Raw genomic sequence first — 17,071 nt, 5'->3', positions numbered from 1 at the left:
GCGTGTATGTACCTATACCCCACATTTATACATACGCCCCACGGCTCGCGTGTACGTACCTATACCCCACGTTTATACATACTCGCCACGGCTCCCGTGTACATACAGTAAATATACTTACACCCCACATGTCATATAAGCGGTGTATGTGTGATTGCGGTATATATGACATTACACAGCGTCGCTTATATTAACCAGGTGCTTTTTCTGGTAACTATCCTCTCGGACAGACTTTCATTGCATATTATTGCGAGCGACATTTACACAATAAAATCACCCCCCAGACTTGGCCACTAATCACTTTAATGGTATCTGTAACATCCGTAAGGAATAAATACCCCCGGTGTAGAAAATGCCCAGGCCAAACAGTTACCAGAGGTCAATCCCCTCCCTGATGATGACATCATGTAACGTAACTCTGCCTACAGTGATGACATCATGTAACGTAACTCTGCCTACAGTGATGACATCATTGTGTAGAAGTTGTCGTTGCCACCTCCCTCTTTTCCGTTTGGTTGTCTCTTATGTGGGTGTGATGTGGCGGTAACTTCTGTACCCCCATGGGATGTTGCACTGCAGTCCACCCTCTGCGAATGGTCTACCGTCACTGTGCTTGGAGGCCACCGCTCACATGAAGCTCTCATCCACTTTCCTCTTACACTGCTCACATTTTCTTGAATGGAGGCCGACTCCTGTGACCTCCAGGTCAACTTTACGGGAGCCTCCAGTGGGTCTCTTCGCGGACACAGCGGCTATAGAAGTCCGGAAAGACCCAGTCCCCAAGGACGTGGTATCATCCGTTCCTGGAGAGGAGCAGCGGCAGACTCTGCTGATCTCCCTGCGGAAGTGAATGGTGAAGAGGCCGTAGATGATGGGGTCCAGGCACGCGTTAAACAGGCCGAAGAGGAACAGGATGTGGCTGAGAGATGGCGGAACTTTTCGTCGGGTCAGCATATCTGGAGAGAACCAGTACCAGATCCCGAGGAGGTAGTAAGGAGTCCAACAAATTATGAAGGTCAGTACAATCACTAATGACATCTTAAAAGTCCTCATCCGAGCACGAGGAATGTTATTATAAGAGCGGCGGAGGTGGAATTCTCTAGAAGAAGCTGAAAGAAAAAGCAAAGAACCTGAAAATTATATTCCTCCACATTCCTCTGTACATAGAGAGCAGTATTATAGCAGTTATATTTTTATACATAGGGGGGCAGTATTATAGTAGTTATATTTATGTACATAGGAGCAGTATTATAGTAGTTATATTCTTGTATATAAGAGCAGTATTATAGTAGTTATATAGTTATATTCTTGTATATAGGGGAGTATTATAGTAGCTATATTCTTGTACATAGCAGGCAGTATTATAGTAGTTATATTTTTATACATAGGGGGACAGTATTATAGTAGTTATATTCTTATACATAGGAGCATTATTATAGTAGTTATATTCTTGTACATAGGAGCAGTATTATAGTAGTTATATTCTTGTACATAGGGGCAGTATTATAGTAGTTATATTCTTGTACAAAGGGGCAGTATCATAGTAGTTATATTCTTGCACATAGGAGCAGTATTATAGTAGTTATATTCTTATACATAGGGGCAGTATTATAGTAGTTATATTCTTATACATAGGGGGGCAGTATTATAGTAGTTATATTCTTATACATAGGGGCAGTATTATAATAGTTATATTCTTGTACATAGGGGACAGTATTATAGTAGTTATATTCTTGTACATAGGAGCAGTATTATAGTGGTTACATTCTTGTACGTAGAGGGCAATATTATAGCTATATTCTTGTACATAGGGGCAGTGTTATAGTAGTTATATTCTTGTACATTTGGGCAGTATTATAGTAGTAATATTCTTGTACATAGAAGCAGTATTATAGTAATTGTATTCTTGTACATAGAGGGAAGTATTAAAGTAGTTATATCCTTGTACATAGAGGGCAGAATTATAGTAGTTATAATACTGCTCCTATGTACAAGAATATAACTACTATAATACTGCTCCTATGTACAAGAATATAGTAGTTATATTCTTGTACATAGGGGGCAGTATTATAGTAGTTATATTCTTGTACATAGGGACAGTGTTATAGTAGTTATATTCTTGTACATAGGGGCAGTATTATAGTAGTAATATTCTTGTACATAGGGGCAGTATTATAGTAGTTATATTCTTATATATAGGGGACAGTATTATAGTAGTTATATTCTTATACAGTACAGACCAAAAGTTTGGACACACCTTCTCATTTAAAGATTTTTCTGTATTTTCATGGCTGTGAAAATTGTAAATTCACACTGAAGGCATCAAAACTATGAATTAACACATGTGGAATTATATACTTAACAAAAAAAGCGTGAAACAACTGAAAACATGTCTTATATTCTAGGTTCTTCAAAGTAGCCACCTTTTGCTTTGATGACTGCTTTGCACACTCTTGACATTCTATTGATGAGCTTCAAGAGGTAGTCACCGGAAATGGTTTTCACTTCACAGGTGTGCCCTGTCAGGTTTAATAAGTTGGATTTATTGCCATATAAATGGGGTTGGGACCATCAGTTGTGTTGAGCAGAAGTCTGGTGGATACATAGCTGATAGTCCTACTGAATAGACTCTTAGAATTTGTATTATGGCAAGAAAAAAGCAAATAAGTAAAGAAAAACGAGTGGCCATCATTACTTTAAGAAATGAAGGTCAGTCAGTCCGAAAAATTGGGAAAACTTTGAAAGTGTCCCCAAGTGCAGTTGCAAAAACCATCAAGCGCTACAAAGAAACTGGCTCACATGAGGACCGACCCAGGAAAGGAAGACCAAGAGTCACCTCTGCTTCTGAGGATAAGTTTATCCAAGTCACCAGCCTCAGAAATCACAGGTTAACAGCAGCTCAGATTAGAGACCAGGTCAATGCCACACAGAGTTCTAGCAGCAGACACAGCTCTACAACAACTGTTAAGAGGAGACTTTGTGCAGCAGGCCTTCATGGTAAAATAGCTGCTAGGAAACCACTGCTAAGGACAGGCAACAAGCAGAAGAGACTTGTTTGGGCTAAAGAACACAAGGAATGGACATTAGACCAGTGGAAATCTGTGCTTTGGTCTGATGAGTCCAAATTTGAGATCTTTGGTTCCAACCACCGTGTCTTTGTGCGACGCAGAAAAGGTGAACGGATGGACTCTACATGCCTGGTTCCCACAGTGAAGCATGGAGGAGGTGTGATGGTGTGGGGGTGCTTTGCTGGTGACACTTTTGGGGATTTATTCAAAATTGAAGGCATACTGAACCAGCATGGCTACCACAGCATCTCGCAGCGGCATGCTATTCCATCCGGATTGTGTTTAGTTGGACCATCATTTATATTCCAAAAGGTCAATGACCCTAAACACACCTCCAGGCTGTGTAAGGGCTATTTGACCAAGAAGGAGAGTGATGGGGTGCTACGCCAGATGACCTGGCCTCCACAGTCACCAGACCTGAACCCAATCGAGATGGTTTGGGGTGAGCTGGACCGCAGAGTGAAGGCAAAAGGGCCAACAAGTGCTAAGCATCTCTGGGAACTCCTTCAAGATTGTTGGAAGACCATTTCCGGTGACTACCTCTTGAAGCTCATCAAGAGAATGCCAAGAGTGTGCAAAGCAGTCATCAAAGCAAAAGGTGGCTACTTTGAAGAACCTAGAATATAAGACATATTTTCAGCTGTTTCACACTTTGTTGTTAAGTATATAATTCCACATGTGTTAATTCATAGTTTTGATGCCTTCAGTGTGAATGTACAATTTTCATAGTCATGAAAATACTGAAAAATCTTTAAATGAGAAGGTGTGTCCAAACTTTTGGTCTGTACTGTATATAGGGGGCAGTATTATAGTAGTTATATTCTTGCACACAGTATTATAGTAGTTATATTCTTGTGCATGGGGACAATATTATAGTAGTTATATTCTTGTACATAGGGGCAGTATTATGGTAGTTATATTCTTGTACATAGGAGCAGTATTATAGTAGTTACATTTTTGTACATAGGGGCAGTGTTATAGTAGTTATATTCTTGTAAGTAGAGGGCAGAATTATAGTAGTTATATTCTTGTGCATAGGGGCAGTATTATAGTAGTTATATTCTTGTACATAGGGGCAGTGTTATAGTAGTTATATTCTTGTACATAGGGGCAGTATTATAGTAGTTATATTCTTGTACATAGGGGCAGTATTATAGTAGTTATATTCTTGTACTTAGGGGCAGTATTATAGTAGTTACATTCTTGTACGTAGAGAGCAGTATTATAGTAGTTATATTCTTGTGCATAGGGGCAGTATTATAGTAGTTATATTCTTGTACATAGGGGCAGTATTATAGTAGTTATATTCTTGTACATAGGGGCAGTGTTATAGTAGTTATATTCTTGTACATAGGGGCAGTATTATAGTAGTTATATTCTTGTACATAGGGGCAGTGTTATATTAGTTATATTCTTGTACATAGGAGGCAGTACTATAGTAGTTATATTCTTGTACATTTGGGCAGTATTATGGTAGTAATATTCTTGTACATAGGAGCAGTATTATAGTAATTATATTCTTGTACATAGAGGGAAGTATTATAGTAGCTATATTCTTGTACATAGGAGCAGTATTATAGTAGTTATATTCTTGTACATAGGAGCAGTATTATAGTAGTTATATTCTTGTACATATGGGCCAGTATTATAGTAGTTCTATTCTTGTACATGGGGGCAGTATTATAGTAGTTATATTCTTGTACATAGGGGCAGTACTATAGTAGTTATATTCTTGTATATAGGGGCAGTATTGTAGTAGTTATATTCTTGTAGATAGGGGCAGTATTATAGTAGTTACGGTATATTTTTGTACATAGGAGCAGTATTATAGTAGTTATATTCTTGTACATATGGGCCAGTATTATAGTAGTTATATTCTTGTACTTAGGGGCAGTGTTATAGTAGTTATATTCTTGTATATAGGGGCAGTATTATAGTAGTTACATTCTTGTACGTAGAGAGCAGTATTATAGTAGTTATATTCTTGTACATAGGGGCAGTGTTATATTAGTTATATTCTTGTACATAGGAGGCAGTACTATAGTAGTTATATTCTTGTACATTTGGGCAGTATTATGGTAGTAATATTCTTGTACACAGGAGCAGTATTATAGTAATTATATTCTTGTACATAGGAGCAGTATTATAGTAGTTATATTCTTGTACATATGGGCCAGTATTCTAGTAGTTCTATTCTTGTACATAGGGGCAGTATTATAGTAGTTATATGCTTGTACATAGGGGCAGTACTATAGTAGTTATATTCTTGTATATAGGGGCAGTATTGTAGTAGTTATATTCTTGTAGATAGGGGCAGTATTATAGTAGTTACGGTATATTTTTGTACATAGGAGCAGTATTATAGTAGTTATATTCTTGTACATATGGGCCAGTATTATAATAGTTCTATTCTTGTACATAGGGGCAGTATTATAGTAGTTATATTCTTGTACATAGGGGCAGTACTATAGTAGTTATATTCTTGTATATAGGGGCAGTATTGTAGTAGTTATATTCTTGTAGATAGGGGCAGTATTATAGTAGTTACGGTATATTTTTGTACATAGGAGCAGTATTATAGTAGTTATATTCTTGTACATATGGGCCAGTATTATAATAGTTCTATTCTTGTACATAGGGGCAGTATTATAGTAGTTATATTCTTGTACATAGGGGCAGTACTATAGTAGTTATATTCTTGTATATAGGGGCAGTATTGTAGTAGTTATATTCTTGTAGATAGGGGCAGTATTATAGTAGTTACGGTATATTTTTGTACATAGGAGCAGTATTATAGTGGTTATATTCTTGGACATAGGGGCAGTATTATAGTAGTTATATTGTATGTACAGGACAATATTATAGTAGTTATATTCTTGCACACAGGGGACCGTATTATAGTAGTTATATTCTTGTACATAGGGGCAGTACTATAGTAGTTATATTCTTGTACATAGGGGCAGTATTATGGTAGTTATATTCTTGTACATAGGGGCAGTACTATAGTAGTTATATTCTTGTACATAGGGGCAGTACTATAGTAGTTATATTCTTGTGCATAGGGGCAGTACTATAGTAGTTATATTCTTGTACATAGGGGGCAATATTATAGTAGTTATATTCTTGTACATAGGAGCAGTACTATAGTAGTTATATTCTTGTAGATAGGGGCAGTATTATAGTAGTTATATTTTTGTACATAGGAGCAGTATTATAGTGGTTATATTCTTGGACATAGGGGCAGAATTATAGTAGTTATATTGTATGTAGAGGGCAATATTATAGTAGTTATATTCTTGCACACAGGGGACCGTATTATAGTAGTTATATTCTTGTACATAGGAGCAGTATTATAGTAGTTATATTCTTGTACATAGGAGCAGTATTATAGTAGTTACATTCTTGTACGTAGAGGGCAGAATTACAGTAGTTATATTCTTGTGCATTCGGGCAGTAGTATAGGAGTTATATTCTTGTACATAGGGGGCAGTACTATAGTAGTTATATTCTTGTACATTTGGGCAGTATTATAGTAGTAATATTCTTGTACATAGGAGCAGTATTATAGTAATTATATTCTTGTACATAGAGGGAAGTAATATAGTAGTTATATTCTTGTACATAGGGGGCAGTACTATAGTAGTTATATTCTTGTACATTTGGGCAGTATTATAGCAGTTATATTCTTGTACATAGGAGCAGTGTTATAGTAGTTATATTCTTGTACATAGGAGCAGTATTATAGTAGTTATATTCTTGTACATAGGGGGCATTATTATAGTAGTTATATTCTTGTACATATGGGCCAGTATTATAGTAGTTATATTGTTGTACGTATGGGCAGTATTATAGTAGTTATATTCTTGTACATAGGGGTAGTATTATAGTAGTTATATTCTTGTACATAGGAGCAGTATTATAGTAGTTATATTCTTGTACATAGGGGCAGTATTATAGTAGTTATTTTCTTGTACATAGGAGCAGTAGTATAGTAGTTATATTCTTGTACATAGGAGCAGTATTATAGTAGTTATATTCTTGTACATAGGGGCAGTATTATAGTAGTTATATTCTTGTAGATAGGGGCAGTGTTATAGTAGTTATATTCGTGTACATAGGGGCAGTGTTATAGTAGTTATATTCCTGTACAAAGGGGGCAGTATTATAGTAGTTATATTCCTGTACATAGGGGGCAGTACTATAGTAGATATATTCCTGTACATAGGGGGCAGTACTATAGTAGTTATATTCCTGTACATAGGGGGCAGTACTATAGTAGTCATATTCTTGTACATAGGGGGCAGTACTATAGTAGTTATATTCTTGTACATAGGGGGCAGTACTATAGTAGTTATATTCTTGTACATTTGAGCAGTATTATAGTTGTTATATTTTTGTACATAGGACCAGTGTTATACTTCTATTACTCACCACAGGCTTTCTTCATCTTTCGAGAAATTTCTATCAGGATTTGTGTGTAGCAGAAGACCATGATTATCAGTGGAAGCAGAAAGAGGCAGCAGAAGGTAATCATATTGTACAGTGTCTCCTGCCAGTGCTCATGGAAGCTGCCCAGCGTGGCACACTGGATAAATTGGACCGGATACGACCTACTGACCGTGTGAAACACAAAGACCTGAAAAGGGAAAGGATTTGGATTGAACATTTCATAAGTGATCAGATTTGCTGCCTAATCTCCCAGAGCTGATTATTAACACCAGAGATGATGGAGACTTTGGTTGGATCTTGAGGACTTACCTGCGGAGTAGCCAATAAAAGGCTCAGCGTCCAGGCTGCAGATAACATTGTTTTGTTTTTTTTCTTGGCATCTCCTATTCCCAGAGGGTTTAAGATGGCGGCACGTCGGTCAAGGCTGATGACCACAGTGACGAAGGCAGAAGAATACATGGCCACTAGTTTGAGGAACATCAAGATCCTGCAGGCAACATCGCCAGCGTACCACTGGATAGTGACATTCCATACTGCATCCAAGGGCATGACCACAAAGGTAATAAGGAGATCAGCGGCCACCAAGTTCATGATAAGAATGCGAATGTGGGATTTTTTCCTATACTTGTGGGTTATAGTCCACAGAGTGGCCACATTGAAACAAGCAGAAGAGACGAAAAGGACACAGGTGATGGCTACGCGGACTTTGGCCGCCATGGAGAATGTGGGCAACACAAATTGATCTTCCTTCAGAAATGTTGTGTTAGGACCATCTGTTCTCTCAAACCCATTGACGTGTATACAACTAAGGTTCAACCCCCTAAAAAAGCAGAGACCTGGGGGTGCCAATGACCCTTTCTCAGTGGCTTCATCACTCACATTCATATTGCATTTCATGAGGAAACTAGAACATAAGAGACCAGTGAAGAAGAAGGTGATGCCATTCTTGAAGGTCTTTATTTGTGGGGTCCAAATCTGTGCGACAAGTTCGGCATCATGCCTAAATGCATGTTATATGCACCGACTCGACGAGGGGCATCTTCACATATGTGACCATCGTTGACATGTCTGTCCATACATTTATAGCCTCATACTGTACAGCACTCCTCCACATGGTACATGATAGATCCTCAGAGCAGGAAATCACTGTCTCTGGTGTCAGGAGATCTATGCTGTGGATCCAATTCAAATATCTACAACATCAGCATTCATGAGGAGCTAACAACCCCTGAAACACAAAAAAAAAACCAACATACTAACCTTTATACTTCCAGTTACAAGTACTACAACCTCATATATATGGAAATAACTACTATAATACTGTCCCTATGTACAAGAATATAACTACTATAATACTGCTCAAATGTACAAGAATATAACTACTATAATACTGCTCCTATGTACAGGAATATAACTACTATAATACTGCCCCATGTACAAGAATATAACTACTAGAATACTGCCTCTATGTACAAGAATATAACTACTATAATACTGCTCCTATGTACAAGAATATAACTACTATAATACTGCCCCATGTACAAGAATATAACTACTAGAATACTGCCTCTATGTACAAGAATATAACTACTATAATACTGCTCCTATGTACAGGAATATAACTACTATAATACTGCCCCATGTACAAGAATATAACTACTAGAATACTGCCTCTATGTACAAGAATATAACTACTATAATACTGCTCCTATGTACAAGAATATAACTACTATAATACTGCCCCATGTACAAGAATATAACTACTAGAATACTGCCTCTATGTACAAGAATATAACTACTATAATACTGCTCCTGTGTACAGGAATATAACTACTCTAATACTGCCCCATGTACAAGAATATAACTACTATAATACTGCCCCCTATGTACAAGAATATAACTACTATAATACTTCCACTATGTACAAGAATATAACTACTATAATACTGCCCCATGTACAAGAATATAACTACTATAATACTGCCCCCTATGTACAAGAATATAACTACTATAATACTTCCACTATGTACAAGAATATAACTACTATAATACTGCCCCATGTACAAGAATATAACTACTATACTGCTCATATGTACAAGAATATAACTACTATAATACTGCCCCATGTACAAGAATATAACTACTATAATACTGCCTCTCATGTACAAGAATATAACTACTATAATACTGCTCCTATGTACAAGAATATAACTACTATAATACTGCCCCTATGTATAAGAATATAACTACTATAATACTGCCACTATGCACAAGAATATAACTACTATAATACTGCCACTATGCACAAGAATATAACTATTATAATAAGACTCTTATATACTGTTTGTTGTTCGTCCATTAATCTCCTCCATTCACAAAACCAATCAGTTGGAGTGTTTTAATATCTCTGACAAAAGTTAGTCCATAATGGCGCCATAGAAATATTCAGTAAACCGCACTCATACCGCCATAGTGACAATATCAGAAATGTTCTCACTTTCAAAACGCGATTATGAAAAGCTGTGCTGCAAACATCACAACTGGTATTAAGGGGTTAAGACGCAGCTTAAGTTACTGCTCAGGGATGAAAAAATCAATTGATGCCGGGACGTGATTATTTATTTATAGGGTACTATAGTGTGACTGGGCGAGAGGGTCGGCAGTTAATCATGTATAATATCCCAGCGCTGGCGCGTTGTTCCCCCATTATGTGACTCAGGAGCCGGTAATTGGAGGTGGGGGTGCGGTACACTGATATATACTGCTATCCACCGCTATAATACCAACCTTAAAGGGAAAGAACTGTTTCATGTTTACAGTTGTAAAATCTGGACTGGTGGTTAACGGAGGTGCCCCCTATAGTGTCAGCGGCCCTCGTACACTGCGTCAGGTCATATGTATATCCGTCCCACCTTAGAAAGTGTAACAAATACTTACAGGAGGGTCATCTGCCCCACCCTCTGCATCACCCTCTGCTGGACACAAGCAGCACTGCGGCCTCCTCAAAGCAATCTCCCAATAACTGTAGATGGTCCTCAGTTTTCCCAAAATCCCATAAATGGGGGTGAGCGATTCCCTGCAATCTAAAGTCTGGAGAAGTTGACAGGAAAAGGACCCGGCTATCCGCCTCCCATGCTCCCATGCATCCCTCCTACCTGCATGGAGGGCGAGGGACCATCCAGCGGTGTACGCAGCTCCCCTGCTGGACACTGTAGAGAGATCGACTCCTCACCAGGCTCTGCAGTGCTGCGGATGTCAGGCTTCCAGCCCTGGGGTCTGCAGCTCCGTACCCCTGCTAGATGTCATTCATTGCAGATGTCTGCTGCCAGTGTCCTGCAGGTGTGAGCGGTGGTCTCTGTGCCCTCCACCTGCTCCTCACATCCCGGCACATCCTCAGCCGGGGCTGCCTCACATCATCACTGCAGGGATGGAGAGCGCTGCAGAGAGCGGAGGGAAGGATGGGACAGGAGGATGGGGCAGGAGGATGCTGAGGGGGCCGGTACTGCCCCCACCTGAGCCCAGAAATGGATACTAGGCCACCCTGACCATGGCTACTGTCCTCCACACCACCATTATTACACCACGACCTCTCTGCAGAACATCGCTCCTCCACCTCCTTACAGATACATAGTAATATATCCTGCAGATTATTACACCACTGACCTCTCTGCAGAACATCGCTCCTCCACCTCCTGACAGATACATAGTGATATATCCTGCAGGTTATTACACCACTGACCTCTCTGCAGAACATCACTCCTCCACCTCCTGACAGATACATAGCGATATATCCTGCAGGTTATTACACCACTGACCTGTCTGCAGAACATCGCTCCTCCACCTCCTGACAGATACATAGTGATATATCCTGCAGGTTATTACACCACTGACCTCTCTGCAGAACATCGCTCCTCCACCTCCTGACAGATACATAGTGATATATCCTGCAGATTATTACACCACTGACCTCTCTGCAGAACATCGCTCCTCCACCTCCTGACAGATACATAGTGATATATCCTGCAGATTATTACACCACTGACCTCTCTGCAGAACATCGCTCCTCCACCTCCTGACAGATACATAGTGATATATCCTGCAGATTATTACACCACTGACCTCTCTGCAGAACATCGCTCCTCCACCTCCTGACAGATACATAGTGCTATATCCTGCAGATTATTACACCACTGACCTCTCTGCAGAACATCGCTCCTCCACCTCCTGACAGATACATAGTGATATATCCTGCAGATTATTACACCACTGACCTGTCTGCAGAACATCGCTCCTGCACCTCCTGACAGATACATAGCGATATATCCTGCAGGTTATTACACCACTGACCTGTCTGCAGAACATTGCTCCTCCACCTCCTGACAGATACACAGTGATATATCTGCAGATTATTACACCACTGACCTCTCTGCAGAACATCGCTCCTCCACCTCCTGACAGATACATAGTGATATATCCTGCAGATTATTACACCACTGACCTCTCTGCAGAACATCGCTCCTCCACCTCCTGACAGATACATAGTGATATATCCTGCAGATTATTACACCACTGACCTCTGCAGATCACTCCTCCACTTCCTGACAGATACATAGTGATATATCCTGCAGATTATTACAAAACTGACCTCTCTGCAGAACATCGCTCCTCCACCTCCTGACAGATACAGTGATATATCCTGCAGATTATTACACCACTGACCTCTCTGCAGAACATCGCTCCTCCACCTCCTGACAGATACATAGTGATATATCCTGCAGATTACACCACTGACCTCTCTGCAGAACATCGCTCCTCCACCTCCTGACAGATACAGTGATATATCCTGCAGATTATTACACCACTGACCTCTCTGCAGAACATCGCTCCTCCACCTCCTGACAGATACATAGTGATATATCCTGCAGATTATTACACCACTGACCTCTCTGCAGAACATCGCTCCTCCACCTCCTGACAGATACATAGTGATATATCCTGCAGATTATTACACCACTGACCTCTCTGCAGAACATCGCTCCTCCACCTCCTGACAGATACATAGTGATATATCCTGCAGATTATTACACCACTGACCTCTCTGCAGAACATCGCTCCTCCACCTCCTGACAGATACGTAGTGATATATCCTGCAGATTATTACACCACTGACCTCTCTGCAGAACATTGCTCCTCCACCTCCTGACAGATACATAATGATATATCCTGCAGATTATTACACCACTGACCTCTCTGCAGAACATCGCTCCTCCACCTCCTGACAGATATATAGTGATATATCCTGCAGATTATTACACCACTGACCTCTCTGCAGAACATCGCTCCTCCACCTCCTGACAGATACATAGTGATATATCCTGCAGATTATTACACCACTGACCTCTCTGCAGAACATCGCTCCTCCACCTCCTAACAGATGCATAGTGATATCTTATTATCTGAATGTTTTGTTGGAGGCATATTTTGGGAACATTGATACAGTGAGATCTGTATGTGTATAACCAGAAAATGTCAGTGATGATAGTAATTGTATCACCGACACTTAAAGTTCAAATTACCTGGAAAAGAGCAAATAATAAACAACACAAAGGAAAATGGAAATAATATCTCCTCAAATAGTAGCGTCCTGTACCCGAGGGTCAGCATCACTATCCTGCATCCTGAGTGTTCAGTATCATTATCCTGTACTGGTAGCGTAACTATGCTACTTTTAACTGTACCTGCGTGGATGGCTATGTGCTGTGCATTATGCTGTACTGTATGGAGGACTGTGGGGAATGCATTATACTGTATGGAGGACTATGTGCTGTACATTATGCTGTACTGTATGGAGGACTGTGGGGAATGCATTATACTGTATGGAGGACTGTGGGGAGTGCATTCTACTATATGGAAGACTATGGGGAGTGCATTATACTGTATAGAGGACTGTGTGCTATGCATTATACTCTATGGAGGACAATGGGGAGTGCATTATACTTAATGAAGGACTATGGGGAATGCATTATACTCTATGGAGGACTATGAGGAGAACATTATACTGTATGGATTATGGAGGACTGTTGGGAGTGTATTATACTTTATGGAGGACTATGGGGAGTGCATTATACGGTATGGAGGACTGTGGGGAGTGCATTATACTTTATGGAGGACTATGGGGAATGAATTATACGGTATAGAGAACTATGGGGAGTGCATTATATGGTATGGAGGATTATGGGGAGTGCATTATACTTTATGGATAACTATGGGGAATGCATTATACGGTATGGACTACAGGGAGTTCTTTATACTATATGTAGGACTATGGGTAGTGCATTATACTATATGGAGGACTATGTGGAGAGCATTATATTGTATGGACTATGGAGGACTAAAGGGAGTGCATTATACTGTATCGAGGACTATGAGGAGAGCATTATACTGTATGGACTACAGGGAGTGCATTATACTATATGGAGGACTATGGGAGTGCATTGTGCTGTCTGTAGTAATATAGGGAGTGCATTGTGCTGTTAGGACTGCAGGAAGTACATTATACAGTATGGAGGACTATGGGGACTGCATTATACTGTGTTGACTATGGGGAAAGCATTGTGCTGCATGGACTATGGGGAGAACATTATATTGTATGAAGTATATTTTACTGTATGGGCTATGAAGAGTGCATCATACTGTATGCAGGATGATGGGGAGTGCAGTATTCTATATGGAGGACTATGGATAGCACATTATACTGTATTGAGGACTATGGGAAGTGGATTGTACTATATAGACTATAGGCAGTGCATTATTCTGTATGGAGGACTGTGAGGAGCGCATTATACTGTATGGAGGATTATGGGGAGTGCATTATAATGTATCGAGGACTATGGAGAGAGCATTATACTGTATGGACTACAGGGAGTGCATTATACTATATCGAGGACTTTGGGGAGTGCATTATACTATATGGAGGACTATGTGCTGTGCATTATACACTGTACTGTATGAAGGACTGTGGAGAATGCATTATACTGTATGGATGACTATGGGGAGTGCATTATACTATATGGAAGCCTATGGGGAGTGCATTATACTATATAGAGGACTATGTGCTGTACATCATACTGTATGGAGGACTATGGGGAGTGCATTATACTATATGGAGGACTATTGGGAGTGCATTATACTGTATGGAGGACAATGGGGAGTGCATTATACTGTATGAACTACAGGGAGTGCATTATTCTTAATGGAGGACAATGGATAGTGCATTATACTCTATGGAGGACTATGGGGAGAACATTATACTGTATGCGTGAGGATTCTATAGAAAAAACTAAATGTGGACCCACTGGACCGTGACAACGACCCACCCATTGATGAGCTGACCCCTATACAGGGAGAGTTAGGCCACATTCACACGTTCCTTTTTATTCTGCGGGTTCTCCCGCAGCGGATTTGATAAATCTGCAGGGCAAACCCGCTGCGGTTATCCCTGCAGATTTATCGCGGTTTGTCCTGCGGGTTCCGCTGCGGGTTCCGCTGCGGGATTTACCCCTACTATTGATGCTGCATATGCAGCAATATGCAGCATCAATAGTAATGTTAAAAATAATAAAATCATGATGATATACTCACCCTCTGACGTCCCGATCTCCTGGGCGCTGCAGGCGGCGGTCCGGTTCTAAAGATGCTGTGCGACCAGGACCTTCGGTGACGTCACGGTCATGTGACCGCGACGTCACCGAAAGTCCTGGTCGCATAGCAAACCTGAGACCGGACGGCCCCGTGCAGCGCTGAGACTTCAGAGGTGAGTATAACATGATTTTTTATTTTTATTCTTTTTTTTTAATACAGATATGGTTCCCGGGGCCTGGAGGAGAGTTTCCTCTCCTCCACCCCGGGTATAACCCGCACATTATCCGCTTACTTCCCGCATGGTGGGCACAGCCCCATGCGGGAAGTAAGCGGATCAATGCATTTCTATGGGTGCAGAATCGCTGCGATTCTGCACAAAGAAGTGACATGGTCCTTCTTTTTTTCCGCAGTAATTCTGCGCGGTTTTTTTCGTGTTTTTCCGCATCATGTGCACTGCGGTTTCTGTTTTCCATAGGGTAACATTGTACTGTACCCTGCATGGAAAACAGCTGCGGACCCGCAGCAGCAAAATCGCCGCGGTTCCGCAGTAAAAACCGCATAGTGTGAACATGGACTTAAGGGCAGGCACGTGGGGAACTATCGCCTTAGCAGATGGGAGACAAAGATGGATAAGAAAGTAATCCACAGAGACACCGGACTAGCAGGAGTGCCAGAGACACTGGACGGGTGGATAAGGCAGGAACACAGAACTAGCGAGAGTGGAGAGGACACGGGACTGGCAGGTATGCCGAGACACAGGACTGGCAGGTATGCAGAGACACAGGACTGGCGGGTATGCCGAGACACAGGACTGGCTATGCTGAGACACTGGACTGGCAGGTATGCCGAGACACAGGACTGGCAGGTATGCAGAGACACAGGACTGGCGGGTATGCAGAGACACAGGACTGGCTATGCTGAGACACTGGACTGGCAGGTATGCAGAGACACAGGACTGGATCTAAGGAGAGCAAGGAAAACAACCAGGTCAGGAAGCAAGGTAACAACAAGGTAAGCGTGCGGCCAAGAACACTTGGAATCACAAATGATCATCAGGCACAGGGAAGAGGAAGGAGCCGATTAATAAAGCAGCGCTGAGCAGTACTTCCGGGTGGGAGTCCTCCTAGGTGATAGAGAGGGCAGGAAGAAAGTACCAGAAGAGAGTTTAGAAATGCGCGCACGCAGTACTGAACCTTGCGTGCGCGCGCACCCGACAAGCAGCAGAAGCCGGGAGCGAGCGCTGAGGAGAGGACGCTGCAGCTGAGGAGACGCACCGGGACATCGAGGACTCGTGAGTATGACAGGGAGCGGCAGCGGCATGACAGTATCCCCGTCTTTACACCCTCCTTTTTTAAAGCTAGAAAGGAACCTAGCTAAAATTCGAGGAGCCTGAATGTTCGCCAGAGGCTCCCAGGACCTCTCCTCAGGACTGAAACCCTTCCAGTCGACCAAAAACAAAGTTCTACCTCTAAGTTTTTTCATGGCCAGAATGTCTTTAACCTCAAAGACATCATCTGCCGAAATAGGCAAACAGAAAGTCGAGGTATGAAACTGATTAAAAACCACTGGCTTTAGGGGGCGTGGCTATGTAGCTGGAGCGAGAAGACGTGCCCTGGGTGAGCTCCCATTATCCTGCCAATATCCTGCCGCTCAAATCCCCCATAGTGTGGACTACTCACAATTTGTGCCCCTCACTGGGTCCTGGAAGGTGCGGGGTCACTGCGGGGAGCGTTGCGAGATCCGGAGAGGAGCGGGAAACCAGCGAAGCCCGCCGGAGCAGGAGACTCGTGTGCTGACGGCGGCCATCTTGAGAGCGCGCTCTGAGGAAGCACAGCGCGGCACCAGCTCTCATCACCCCCGGGACTCCCCCCTAGGCTTCGGAGGGCTCTGAGAGACTGCGGAGCCAGCGTTTG

The 17,071-nt window shown here is 41.6% G+C and overlaps 1 protein-coding gene across 2 annotated transcripts; it reads right to left on the bottom strand.

The window, feature by feature from the left end:
* Positions 1-288: 288 nt before the first annotated feature.
* LOC138658018 (gonadotropin-releasing hormone II receptor-like) lies at positions 289-11,128 on the bottom strand. 2 transcript variants are annotated; one of them, XM_069745601.1, is made up of 4 exons: positions 10,673-11,128; positions 7,827-8,745; positions 7,500-7,704; positions 289-1,109 (listed from the first exon to the last, which is right to left on the bottom strand). In XM_069745601.1, exons 2-4 carry the CDS (start codon positions 8,412-8,414, stop codon positions 628-630), a joined length of 1,275 nt encoding a protein of 424 aa, XP_069601702.1. In that variant the 5' UTR covers positions 8,415-8,745; positions 10,673-11,128; the 3' UTR covers positions 289-627. The 2 variants fall into 2 exon arrangements, with proteins under 2 accessions (XP_069601702.1, XP_069601701.1); XM_069745600.1 differs by lacking the exon at positions 10,673-11,128 and having other exon boundaries at positions 512-1,109; positions 7,827-8,402.
* Between the last annotated feature and the right edge of the window lie 5,943 nt (positions 11,129-17,071).

The sequence above is a fragment of the Ranitomeya imitator genome, chromosome 1 (assembly GCF_032444005.1).
Source record: "Ranitomeya imitator isolate aRanImi1 chromosome 1, aRanImi1.pri, whole genome shotgun sequence".
Lineage (NCBI taxonomy): Eukaryota > Metazoa > Chordata > Amphibia > Anura > Dendrobatidae > Ranitomeya > Ranitomeya imitator.
Note: the sequence above shows the minus strand (reverse complement) of the source record. Positions and strands in the feature narration are given on the sequence as shown.

Coding starts and splice junctions, on each gene's coding strand:
- LOC138658018 (XM_069745601.1), bottom strand. CDS start 8,414: ATGAAATGCAATATGAATGTGAGTGATGAAGCCACTGAGAAAGGGTCA. Junction 7,705..7,826: donor TTTTATTGGCTACTCCGCAG/GTAAGTCCTCAA, acceptor TTCCCTTTTCAG/GTCTTTGTGTTTCACACGGT. Junction 1,110..7,499: donor AAAGATGAAGAAAGCCTGTG/GTGAGTAATAGA, acceptor TTTTTCTTTCAG/CTTCTTCTAGAGAATTCCAC.